The sequence below is a fragment of the Oncorhynchus mykiss genome, chromosome 6 (assembly GCF_013265735.2).
Source record: "Oncorhynchus mykiss isolate Arlee chromosome 6, USDA_OmykA_1.1, whole genome shotgun sequence".
Taxonomy (NCBI): domain Eukaryota; kingdom Metazoa; phylum Chordata; class Actinopteri; order Salmoniformes; family Salmonidae; genus Oncorhynchus; species Oncorhynchus mykiss.
In genome coordinates, this window is record NC_048570.1 from 66,258,970 (window position 1) to 66,271,595 (window position 12,626).

Below are 12,626 nucleotides of genomic sequence, written 5' to 3' on the forward strand. Positions count from 1 at the left end.
AGTAGTATTACTCACTTCTTACCTCACCTTTTGTGTGTGCGTCTGTTTTCTCAGCATAAGAGCAGCTCTTACACTACAGAGGCAAGAGAGTATCATGTCTGTTAGTCATGCGTAGAGGCTTATTTGATATAATGAATGGAGGGAGGGATGTAGAAGATGCGATGGGAGGGTAATTACTTTAATGGCTGCAAAGGCTCCTGTTCAAAACACCTTTGCGCACAATGGTTGATTATGGATGGTCATTTCAGCTTTCTGATGAAAACGCAGAGCTCTTAGTCTCTGGGCTTGACTGATAATAGCATGACCAGAAATGTGTCAGAACAATGAAGTACCGAAATACATTGTCACATTCTCCCCTAAAGGTCTAAGCCTTCAGTTCTGAACTTCAATTCATGGAAATAGTGGCATTTGTTAAACGCACCACAAAAAGCAAGATGAAGACAGAGAGTCAGAGTTTATACAGTATGATGTATGGAAAGATAGCAACTCAGTTCACAAGAGATATGACCAAGAGTAAAAACAGAAATATCAAGAAAACAAAGAACTGAGCTATGAGTATTTTCTACTTTAGGTAACTCACTCATTTCTCCTCTCACTCATTTCTGTGCTGAATTAAATTAGTTGACATGACACACTAAAAGCATCTTAACTAATCTTAAGTGTCTGTAAATTGAAATAAGTGAATTTCAACTTCTAAAAAGAAGCAATTAAATAAAAGAAACATGCTACATAGATCAAATCAGGCACAAAGAAATTCCACTGAAACTTCTATTGTACCCTTGTCATGCATTATGTGCTGTGCTCAGTAGTGTTGTTACTCAAAGGAAAAATGTGACCTTCCTATTCGCAGCGAAGCACTTAGCAAAGCCACTCCGTCAGTGTGTGGTTAGCAAATCCATTCATGAATTGCATGTAGAGCACCGCTACTTCTTGGGAATTCTGTAAGCTAAGTTCTTGTTGTAAAGCAGCCACTTCCCCCAACACCCACAGTCCCATACAGTATTATTTGTCTATGAAACGGTACAATGTCAGGTGTAATGAAAGTTGGGTATAGTTATGTTAAAACCACCAAATCCTGATGGTATTTAAAACATGTATTTAAAAAAGCAAGTCAGTAATGAACAAATTCTTATTTACAATGACGGACTACACCGGCCAAACCTGGACGACGCTGGGCCAATTGTGCAATGCCCTATTGGACTCCCAATCACAGCCGGTTGTGATACAGCTTGGATTTGAACCAGGGTGTCTGTAGTGACACCTCTAGCACTGAGATGCAGTGCCTTAGACCCCTGTGCCACATTTTCTTGGGCTCTTCTATATTTCACTTGATGATATGGCACGGTAACAATACAGAGCATACAAGTTTCCATGGGAAGGAATGCCACAAGTTTGCTACAGCACAAGGCCCATAATCAAAACTGCACTCAGACCACAACATAGAAAGAAATGATCACGACATTCAAATTAAAGTACACAACGGAATCAATTTTGGTCAAATTCCCACACTACATTCTCAGCACTACTAGCTAGTTCTGTTGAATATAGTGTATGTTTTATCTTTTGAATTCATGCTCCACTCTTGAAACTGGCACTTGCTGTTCTGTAGTTTTAGTAAACACTGCTTTGGAACATTACTTTACAAACCTTTTTTATGAATAGATTATGAACAAATAGTCAAAATTAGCCATACATCATGCTTTGGATAAGTACACATTTTTTTTAAGACTAACAGCTTCATATAATTGATCTAAAAGACTTTCTTTGGTAAATGATGAGCCAAAATGTCACTAAAAGGTAGACTATTTTTAAAGCACAACGACCAGTATTAAAATATATAAAATTAGACATAAAGCAAACAAAGGTAAAAGATATGCAGTGTGGCAGTATATAAATTAATAGTGCATACTGTGTGGTCCCATTGCTTTATAAGCACAAAAATCAAAAACCCTTTGAGCCAATTCAAAACTTCTGATTTCTTTCAAAAGATGGAAGTAAATACTTTGATAAGCACAAACTCAGCTGTCATACATTCAATACATCTATATTCTGATCCTTCATGTAGTCGCAAGTGAATCCAAGTAGACTTCAAACGGTTTCGGCCCGGAATGACATGGGCAAGAACAATTCAACATGGCAATGACTCAACAATACGACGGCATAATCAATAATTCATTAAGTTAACCTTCAATAATACTGAAATATATCTGTCTTTTCATATCCAAGTACTTTACAACATATTGTGCTGTACTTGTGTTTTAGTGAGCCTTCAGCAGGACAAAGCTAACACAGGTGTGCTCTCCCTATTAGATGCATCGTGTTTGCCCTGAAATATACATCTAAACAGGGCATTTGCTTGATAGATACGTCGATATAACTGAATGAACGGTGAAGCACTCGTCTTTATTCCACATGTCTGTATTTGGTGAAGAGGTTGTAGAGTACCCTCAGAGTAGACTTCAGGTCACAGTTCACAATATCTGCCAAAAGATCAGAAAAACCAAAGGCAGACTTTAGTCTGGGAAACATTTACTAGAAAATAATCTAAAATGACCCAGATTCAGAGCTACGATTTACATGCTATATGATACCTTCGTCAAACATTGCCTGTAATTGGAACCAGCTCCTATTGCTAGCTACTGTATACTTAAGACACAACACCTATAAGATCTACACTAGCGCATTACATCCAGTGAGGCAAAACTGGCCTCTTTCAGCTACGCTGTGAAGAAAGATGCATTATAAAAACAGATGCTTCCATGAAGCTGTTTTGATTGCAGTGCGCTTTAAGTAGGCCTATTGCTATAATTTGGCATGCAACCACCTTTAAATCAAAGCTAAAGGGGAACACTTAAATGTTACAGCCCAATGCAGTCATCATGTGCCACTCAATGGTGCTTGACCGTACCATTAAAACTATTACAGGCCTCAGTTCAATTAACACAACGGTCACATAGTAATACCCAGGGGGAAAAGTAATCCCACATCAAATAGGGCGGCAGGTAGCCTAGCGGTTAAAAGCGTTGGGCCAGTAACTGAAAGGTTGCTGGTTCGATTCCCCAAGCCGACCGACTAGGTGAAAATTCTGTTGATTTGCGCTTGAGCAAAGTAGTGCCTATAATTCACTTTGGATAAGAGTGTCTGCTGAATGACTAAAATGGAAATATGTGCACTCTCTCTCTTGGTTGTTATGATTAGAAGGCATGCTCTGATTATATATAGAGTGTTGAGTGAATACTGCCCCAAGGGAAAAATATTGCCAATTTGTTTTATTTTTATCCCTTAATACAAAATGTTGAAATTCTGTTGTCACATATCTTTCTTTCAGAAACAATGTACAGTGGGGCAAAAAAGTATTTAGTCAGCCACCAATTGTGCAAGTTCTCCCACTTAAAAAGTTGAGAGAGGCCTGTAACAAAATGGAGAGAAAAAAATCCAGAAAATCACATTGTAGGATTTTTGATGAATTTATTTGCAAATTATGTTGGAAAATAAGTATTTGGTCACCTACAAACAAGCACGATTTCTGGCTCTCACAGACCTGTAACTTCTTCTTTAAGAGGCTCCTCTGTCCTCCACTCGTTACCTGTATTAATGGCACCTGTTTGAACTTGTTATCAGTATAAAAGACACCTGTCCACAACCTCAAACAGTCACACTCCAAACTCCACTATGGCCAAGACCAAAGAGCTGTCAAAGGACACCAGAAACAAAATTGTAGACCTGCACCAGGCTGGGAAGACTGAATTTGCAATAGGTAAGCAGCTTGGTTTGAAGAAATCAACTGTGGGAGCAATTATTAGGAAATGGAAGACATACAAGACCACTGATAATCTCCCTCGATCTGGGGCTCCACGCAAGATCGCACCCCGTGGGGTCAAAATGATCACAAGAACGGTGGGCAAAAATCCCAGAACCACACGGGGGGACCTAGTGAATGACCTGCAGAGAGCTGGGACCAAAGTAACAAAGCCTACCATCAGTAACACACTACGCCTCCAGGGACTCAAATCCTGCAGTGCCAGACGTGCCCCCCTGCTTAAGCCAGTACATGTCCAGGCCCATCTGAAGTTTGCTAGAGAGCATTTGGATGATCCAGAAGAAGATTGGGAGAATGTCATATGGTCAGATGAAACCAAAATAGAACTTTTGGTAAAAACTCAACTCGTCGTGTTTGGAGGACAAAGAATGCTGAGTTGCATCCAAAGAACACCATACCTACTGTGAAGCATGGGGGTGGAAACATCATGCTTTGGGGCTGCATGGAGGAATGGGCTAAATTACCAGCAACAGTGTGTGAAAACCTTGTGAAGACTTACAGAAAACGTTTGACCTCTGTCATTGCCAACAAAGGGTATATAACAAAGTATTGAGATAAACTTTTGTTATTGACCAAATACTTATTTTCCACCATAATTTGCAAATAAATTCATTAAAAATCCTACAATGTGATTTTCTGGATTTTTTTCTCTCATTTTGTCCATCATAGTTGAAGTGTACCTATGATGAAAATTACAGGCCTCTCTCATCTTTAAGTGGGAGAACTTGTACAATTGGTGGCTGACTAAATACTTTTTTGCCCCACTGTATGTGTACAGAATGAAGTCACCCACCCTCTGCCCGTGGCTTGGGTTTCTCCAGGCTGCCATCTTGCATCAGCTCAAAGGAGAAAGCCACATTGTGCACCTATATGGGAAAAGAGATCCAGCATTAGCCATGCCAGTCCAGTAAGCATCTCACTGTAAACTATTTGTAAGAGATTGAAATTAGTCCGATTCACAATGTAGCCCACCTTTTGGTCAAAATGCTCTGGCGTTAGGAAGAAGTTGAAGAGAGGAACAAAGTAGCCCTCAAGCAGTCCCATCAGTAACACTAGGTACACACCATCAGCAAACTGCATGACAGGTAGAACAACATACCAATAATGACCATGTTCATAAGCAGGTATATTAAAAGGGAAACAAAGTAATCTCACCTGTGTGTCCAATTCAGACACCTCCAAGTTCAACTTGTTCAAGTGCTTGTTCACAAAGGTGATCAGAGTCTGCAAGAAGGGCAGGTATTCAGTCAATTTTAATGTTACACAAACAATGAATACCTTCGATTTTTCGAATTAGGATGGAGACTTGCCTTTTTCACCACATTCAGCTTGTCTGGTGCATGGTCAAACAAAGTGTCAAACGCATCTCGCTCTGAAATTGAATAGAGGTTAAATGATTACAATAACAGAATGTTCATTTTAGTAACACAGAAGTAATACAAAATAAATAATGTAATGGCTAATTAACTCAAATGAATACATGGTAATATGACACATTTTGAAAATGCTTACCATGTCTTCCTGATAGAGCCCTGCAAGAGAAGAGAACAACGTATTTCAGCACTGGTATCGTACAGTGTAATCACAGCGCTGGAGAACGACATTAGACGAAACAGACAAGTTCAAATGAGAAGGAAAAAATTAACTAGGACTTTGTTTAAACTGGAAAATATTAACTGAATGCAGATGGTCTAATCAAGAAAGCCAGGCGGAAAGACAAACAAAGAGATTTGCGTTGTGGTTCTATCCCAGGAGCAGTCCGATCAAACGCTGTGTGGTGGGCCTGCCTGGTGGACATGTGCCCGGGAGGCAGTGGCTTGTCTTCACGGTCCAATCTTCCCCGGCAGAGACATGCTTGAGCAGCTGCTGCCCCTCGCAGGACAACAGCCCAGGGCCCCCTCCCTCTTATCTCCAGAGCTGATTTGCACCCGTTGGACCACTATTAATCAGATGCAGCTCCATAAAGCAGTGGTGTGGCTGGCAGGAGCAGAACCTCCAAACCCTCCTCCCCTCACTAAATCTGCCCATCAGCATGGGGCTCCAACTGTCCATATCAACCCCCCAAGGTGTTGGCGTGTCTGCATTGTCTTTCCGCTTTAACGCGAGACCGAGAGAGGCCGTTCCATTCTCCTCATCAGTCCCTCAATTGTTCCAACTGCTTCAATGCCCAGCGGACTCATTTGCTGACTAATTTGTAAACAGATATTTACAGACATGTGATTCGCCCTATAATCACCTTGTTTTGAATGACCTTTCCAAGGCAAAGTACATGATTGTGTTCGGTTCTCGTCCCTTATACTTATACCTCCATTAACTTCGAATATGGAAAGCAAATTATACAATTAACATAATCTTCACTGACAAGTTTCTAAGGCCATCTTTCCTTAAACATTGGCCTTCATTTTCTTGGCTGCCTCTGTAAACAATTTTCCAACATTTTCTCTTCATACTCTGAGGGTCTGATAAAGGCCTTGTGGAAGACAGGACAAGTTGGGTAGTTTCATCCAGACATCTGCACATAGTTAGTTAAAACGGATGACAGTGAAGACATACTCCGTGTTCCCTGTGATCTCTTCCTGAACCTGGCGAGACTGCAGGATCCCCTCCCGTTTCTGTGGGGGAAAACAGACAATTATGACATTTGACAAATATTTCACTTGTTTTCAGGGTTTCCCTTTTCATAGTACAAAATGTATCAGGAAAGGACTATACCTGTACAACCACAACTTGAATGGACACATGATCAGGTAGGCGGATGGGGGCGCGACAGTGCTGGGACAGCGCCACCAATAAATGGAGAATGGCCACGATGCTTTTAGCATGGACAGCTAGGGGAGAACATAGGAAAGGAAAGAGGGAAGGAACGAGAGGAATGGTATAGTACATCCACTGGGCATTGTCATTAAACAGATGATGCACACGCTGGTGCACTGGAGCAGGGTTCAGATAAGGAATTCTCTTTTTTCACAATTAGCAAGATAGGCGACTCTCAGCTTTCACAATGCCAAGTTGAAGGTTAAACAAAGGTCAAAAACAAAACGATGAACTCCGTGTCAGGTACAAACTGAACTTGTGTCTTTGGGGTAGAAGTAATGTGCCTTTGTTAGAAAACTTTTACAACCAATTCCATTCTTGTTGTCTGTTGTGTCAAAGCGATTCCTGTGACTGATACACCGAGCTGCAAATTACAGCTTCTTGAAAGATGGAATTCCAAACATGCTCATTTACCACAAAAATATTACATTTACTATTTAGAGAACCTGTATGGGAGGATATGAGTGAAAAACAAAGGGATTAGCTGTCCTTTGATCACAGTCAGAAACAATCCTATTGATTTCCTCAAGTGCTTTTAGATCATCTACAAAGGATAAACCGAAAATTAAACTGAAATTTAAGAGAATTAGAAGGTTGCAATACACCAAAGAACAATAAACCAATGGAGAAAAAAAACATGGCTTCAGCATATTCTTAAAAAATAAACATGGCAAAAAATCAAATTGAAAAATGATTTTTTTTTCATTGACCTGCTGTGTACCGTGACCTCCCACCACTTGAGACAGGGATTACTTCTATGGTCATAATGTCAGAGGGTCAGCAGGGTGCAGATTAGTCCAATGTGAACTTTCTCTGTGCCTCTCTGTCACCCAACAAAATGACCAAACAAGCAGGGTAAAAAAAAAATAACGACCTTATTACATTACCTTTACATTGTCTTTTACACACACCATTGTCAAAATAATCATTTTGATCAACACATTCCAAATGGTTTATTAACAAATTAATAGAATACCAGGGATTCGAGTGAAACAGCGCTCTGTGAAACATGTCACCTACAGTCAATGGTCCATTTGATGTTTCTGATTGAGACCTTCAGAGTGTCGTTGATCTTCTCCAGAACTGTCTGCAACTTCTGCTTCTGGGCTATCTCAGACTGGGTCACCTCAGCCACATTCAGCCGCTCACCCTCCAGCTTCTCTGTAATACAAAGATAAATAAATATGTTTTATTGTCACATACAACGAGAACACAGGGAGGACCATCAAATCCAATTGGAATCAGACAAATACCAGAGGATAATGTGCTGCATTGCAAGCATAGAAGGGATGTTTTGGAGGGAATGAAATACTTTACCAAAGAGTTTCTGCAGAACCTGCCCATCGTAGAGGTCCTCAGCCAGGTCTTTGACAATGATTCTCTCCCCCACCAGCACATCATTGATCCAGTCTATGAGTACCTGCATACAAAACATTATATAGAATTTAACAGGCACATACAAACTGTACATTCACGAGGCCCATAATATCGCTTTCCAATGCTTTGATTGTGACATACGGCAGTCATTTTCTATCTCACACCTTCATCAGTTCTTGCAGTTTGGGGTCATTCCTGGAGTTAGGGTCAACCATGGTGCGGACTTCATTCTCCTCTAGAACCACACACACACACGTTTAGAATATAGACAATGAGAAAGAGCATGAGAGTTTGCTGACAACACAACGATGAAGATGGCCTATAGGGAGGAGGTCAGAGAACTGGCAGTGTGGTGCCAGGAAACAACCTCTCCCTCAATGTGAGCAAGACAAAGGAGCTGATCGTGGGCTACAGGAAAAGGTTAGCCAAACAGGCCCCCATTAACATCAACAGGGCTGTAGTGGAGCAGCTTGAGAGTTTCAAGTTCCTTGTTGTCCACATCAGCTACGAACTATCATGGTCCAAAAACACAAAGACAGTCGTGAAGAAGACACAACAAAACCTTTTCCCCCTCAGGAGACTGAAAAGATGTAGCATGGGTCCTCAGATCCTCAAACGCTTCTACAGCTGCACCATCGAGAGCATCCTGACCGGTTGCATCACCACCTGGTATGGCAACTGCTCAGTATACTGATCGTAAGGCGCTACAGAAGGTAGTGCGTACGACCCAGTACATTACTGGGGCCAAGCTTCCTGCCATCCAGCACCTGTATAATAGGCGGTGTCAGAGGAAAGCCCATAAAATTGTCAGAGACTCCAGTCACCCAAGTTATAGACTATTTTCTCTGCTACCACACGGCAAGCGGTACCGGAGCGCCAAGTCTAGGACCAAACACCTCCTTAACAGCTTCTACCCTCAAGCCATAATCTGTACCCCCGCACACTGACTCGGTACCGGTACTCCCTGTATATAGCCTCGTTATTGTGTTACTTTTTACTTGAGTTTATTTGGTAAATATTTTCTTAACTCTTCTTGAACTGCAATGGTGGTTAAGGGCTTGTAAGTAAGCATTCCATGGTAAGGTCTACACTTGTTGTATTCGGCGCATGTGACAAATAAAATTTGATTTGATTTGAAAGAGCGCGAAAGAGAGAGCGTGTGTGTGTGTGTGTGTGTGTGTCTGTGCGCGTGGGCATGCGATACACTGCAGGAGTGAAGGTGGAGGCCTTACCCAGCATGGTGTCCTCTGGGTCCAGCTCAAAGGGGATGGGGCTGAGTGGCAGGTTGATGGCATTCATGCCCTCCTCCTGGAGCTCAGACACTGCAAAAGCAGAGAAGCAGAGACCTTTAGTGGCGTGACTCAATGTGTGACAGGCTAATTATTATACAACTGTGCTGAGACCTCCATTGAGTTAATAGGCACAAAAAATGTGTCCAGCAGAGAAAATCGGAGGGCAAGTCAAGTAGCATCAGCAACACACAACATTGGCCCTCATCATCTCAGCAGTAAAGCTCACATGTACACAAATAACAGAGAGAGTGAGTCTTTCCTCCACTCACCTAAGGTTGTCCTCTACACTCATTCCACCCAATTTAGGGCTCTTTTCTTCAGGTTAAGCTGTGCTCTTCATGCCAGGTTGTCAGTATTATGGCACATTGGTCTTACCAGGAAGAGTTGGTTCACAACGCATGTCTCTAATTATAACCGGTTATCTTTGGTCACGTTCGGGTTAGCCAGGAGAGAGAGAGCTCAGTCTAGCTTTGATCAATAAGATGAAGCGCCTCATTGTAGCCAGTGATAATACTACATGGGGAGATTCCCAGAATGAGCCAATCACACTATTACCGTAAATTGGAGGAGATGTAAGAGAGTGTATGTCTATTAACTAAGCATTCATGGTCAGTTGATCTGATAGCTCAGACCATGCTGATAGCTATTACCTCTTTGAAAAAAAGCTTTCTCTCTGAGACACATCGCCCCACACAGGACAAAGCCATCCTCTCCATCCAGTTGCTAGGCGTTCATAGATCTAGGCTCTGTCTCACGCTGCTGTCCTGAGCATCCGCCTCCTTCCCTGATCATTTCACTTACCTCGCCTGGCGTCGTGCAAATTGGCACATGTGGGGAATTCACACAGGTGATGTGACAACCTGACCACTCTGTCTGGCCATGGTGCCAGCACTGCTAGTTCCTGTCCGGACCAGTTGATATGTCAGTAAGATCCCTATAGCACTGATGCAGAGCTGCATAACATAACGTGATAAAGGCCTGCAGAACAAATTACGATATGTTTTTTTTTCAGTTTCCTCCCAAACAGAGAAAGCGCCCCCTGGAGATGTCAACATCCTGTTAGTAATCAACACCAAGATCTCCCTCTGCTGTTCAGGCCTAACCCACAGAGACACCTTCCTCCTTCCTCACACTAAAAGAGCTGCATCCATTTGGTTCTTCAACAAATTGTATAACCAACGCAAAAGCGTCATCTGGATAATGTAAACCTCTCTGTCTGTCTCTGTCTCTCTGATCTGAAAGGACTGCTCCTCAGTTCACAGGCAGAGACACAACATGGTTTACAATAACGCTCATATGATTGAAATACTGTATGTTGCTGTCATGGCAGCGGAGAGGCCCTCCATGGAACAGACCCCTACAGGACCAGGTTGGACGGTATTTGTTCAGTATTTTGGTGAATGGGGCTCAGCTGCACACTCACTTTCACATGCCCCTCAGGAGTATATATAGGGCATGTCTGTATCAAAAGATACGCTTCAAATGTAATTAATAAAAAAGGGGTCAAAGTGTCTTCCAAGAAACATTATAAACAATAATAGTGCTTCAGACATTTAATCATACTTGATGCTTGCTCATTTACCAAAAAGATTCAACGAAAACTCAAGTGCTTGTCTAATTCATACTTAATTGAAGGTATGATTTAAATAAATGTGAAACTATGAAAGCCTTGGCAGCCTCTGGTCTGAACTCAGGCAGTGGTTGTGCTGGAGAGAGCATGCGACTTTTTCCTCATTCTTTGGTGAACACATCTGTGATGGAATATCAGCAGCCTCTTATCCTTACATGGCAGTAGCTCAGCCATGTGTACTGTAAACACAGACACACACAGCCTTCTTCTGCAATGGTTTGGACAAACACAATGTAATACAACTCAAATAGATCCTGTCCCCCTCACCAAAAACAAATTATCCAAATTATTATCACAGTTATTTGATGATAGATTCAGACATCAAACATGAAGAGGGCCTTTCAATCACCATCCCCGTTGTCGTATAACAAAATGACGTCATGGAAATAGACACACCTCAGCAATTACTCGTGGGCCTATACTATTACCGCGTTCAAAACAACTGTGAACTCAGAAATCTCCGACTTCATTTTTCAGTGTGTTCAAGCTCCGACTGGGAATGTTTTTTTTTCTTCCACCTCAGAATTCACAGTCGGGAACTCGGGCATCTTTCCCGAATTTCCGACATGAAGATCACATACGCCATGATTTGACCTAGTTTTTTCCGAGTTCCCAGTTGTCATGAAAGCGCCATATAGCAACGTTTCTTAACTTGTTTTCACGCAAAAACTGTCATTAATCAATTCAACAAAATGATTAATTCTGAAGAAAAAAAACGGTGGAATGTGTCTATTTATAGCATATAGCCTAATGTAGCTTACTGTTCAACAGGAATCGTATTTTATTTATATATTTTTTAGCTTTCGTGATGTCAACCTTTTTATGTAGATGCCTTAATGATAAATAAATAAAAAAATATAGCCTAATGAACGAACCTTCTTTTGCCTTTTTTCTTCTGGCCAAAGTTCCCCCAAGTTTTCCGAGGAAAGAGTCGTCTTTTTTTCTTGAAGGTGGTGATTTTGGAGTCGGAGATTTGGGAGAAGAAGGTGATTTCTGTGGCGAAGAAGCCATTTCCAGTTTTTACTGGATATTCAAGCTATTGAGACTGTTATAGCCTATCATAGAAACACAACTTTCTGCTTGTCAAAGTTTACGGAATAGACAACGACGGAAACAGAATTCCAAGTATTTGCGCAGCCATCCGACTTCTCCCTGTTATTTGATTCCCGTACACATCCCGTTCCCACCCACATTTTATGGATATGGAAAAAATAAGATATTCCTCATAGCTGGACATAGGCTAACGGTATTGTGAAGCATGAGCCGACAATATAAAAGAATCAGAGGGTTTTCGATTATATTCATAGGAAAATTAAGTCCAGCGAAATTATCAAACGTATTTTTCCACTATCCAGATTTATTTACTTTCAGCAATATAATTTTCCATCAGTTTTATTTTACTTTTGCTAAACATGAGTTTCCATGGGGCTAGAACAAGGCCAATATAGGAAATATCACCAATGATATACAGCACACTCGTTCTGCAGTCCTAACATGGAGTGTAACAAACTTGTTCAAGGAACCCCTATCCTTAATGGAGAAGAATGGGTAAGCCAAGGCAGCGGACTCAATCAGTGTTCAGCCAGATCAATACACGATTGCTTATTTACCTCGTTCTGCTAATGATCTGGTGAACTTGGTCTAGCTAGCACAGCTGACCAGGCAAGTGGGAGCTGTTATCAAAGCAAGGACA

General features: G+C 41.5%; 1 protein-coding gene across 2 annotated transcripts; it reads right to left on the reverse strand.

The window, feature by feature from the left end:
* Positions 1-733: 733 nt before the first annotated feature.
* On the reverse strand, positions 734-12,131 carry LOC110526378 (alpha-parvin). Of its 2 annotated transcripts, XM_021607302.2 has the most exons (13): positions 11,809-12,130; positions 9,244-9,333; positions 8,176-8,246; positions 7,952-8,054; positions 7,655-7,795; positions 6,533-6,648; positions 6,374-6,432; positions 5,333-5,352; positions 5,131-5,192; positions 4,976-5,044; positions 4,793-4,894; positions 4,614-4,686; positions 734-2,480 (listed from the first exon to the last, which is right to left on the reverse strand). In XM_021607302.2, exons 1-13 carry the CDS (start codon positions 11,942-11,944, stop codon positions 2,404-2,406), a joined length of 1,119 nt encoding a protein of 372 aa, XP_021462977.1. In that variant the 5' UTR covers positions 11,945-12,130; the 3' UTR covers positions 734-2,403. The 2 variants fall into 2 exon arrangements, with proteins under 2 accessions (XP_021462977.1, XP_021462976.1); XM_021607301.2 differs by having other exon boundaries at positions 4,793-5,044; positions 11,809-12,131.
* Positions 12,132-12,626: the final 495 nt, after the last annotated feature.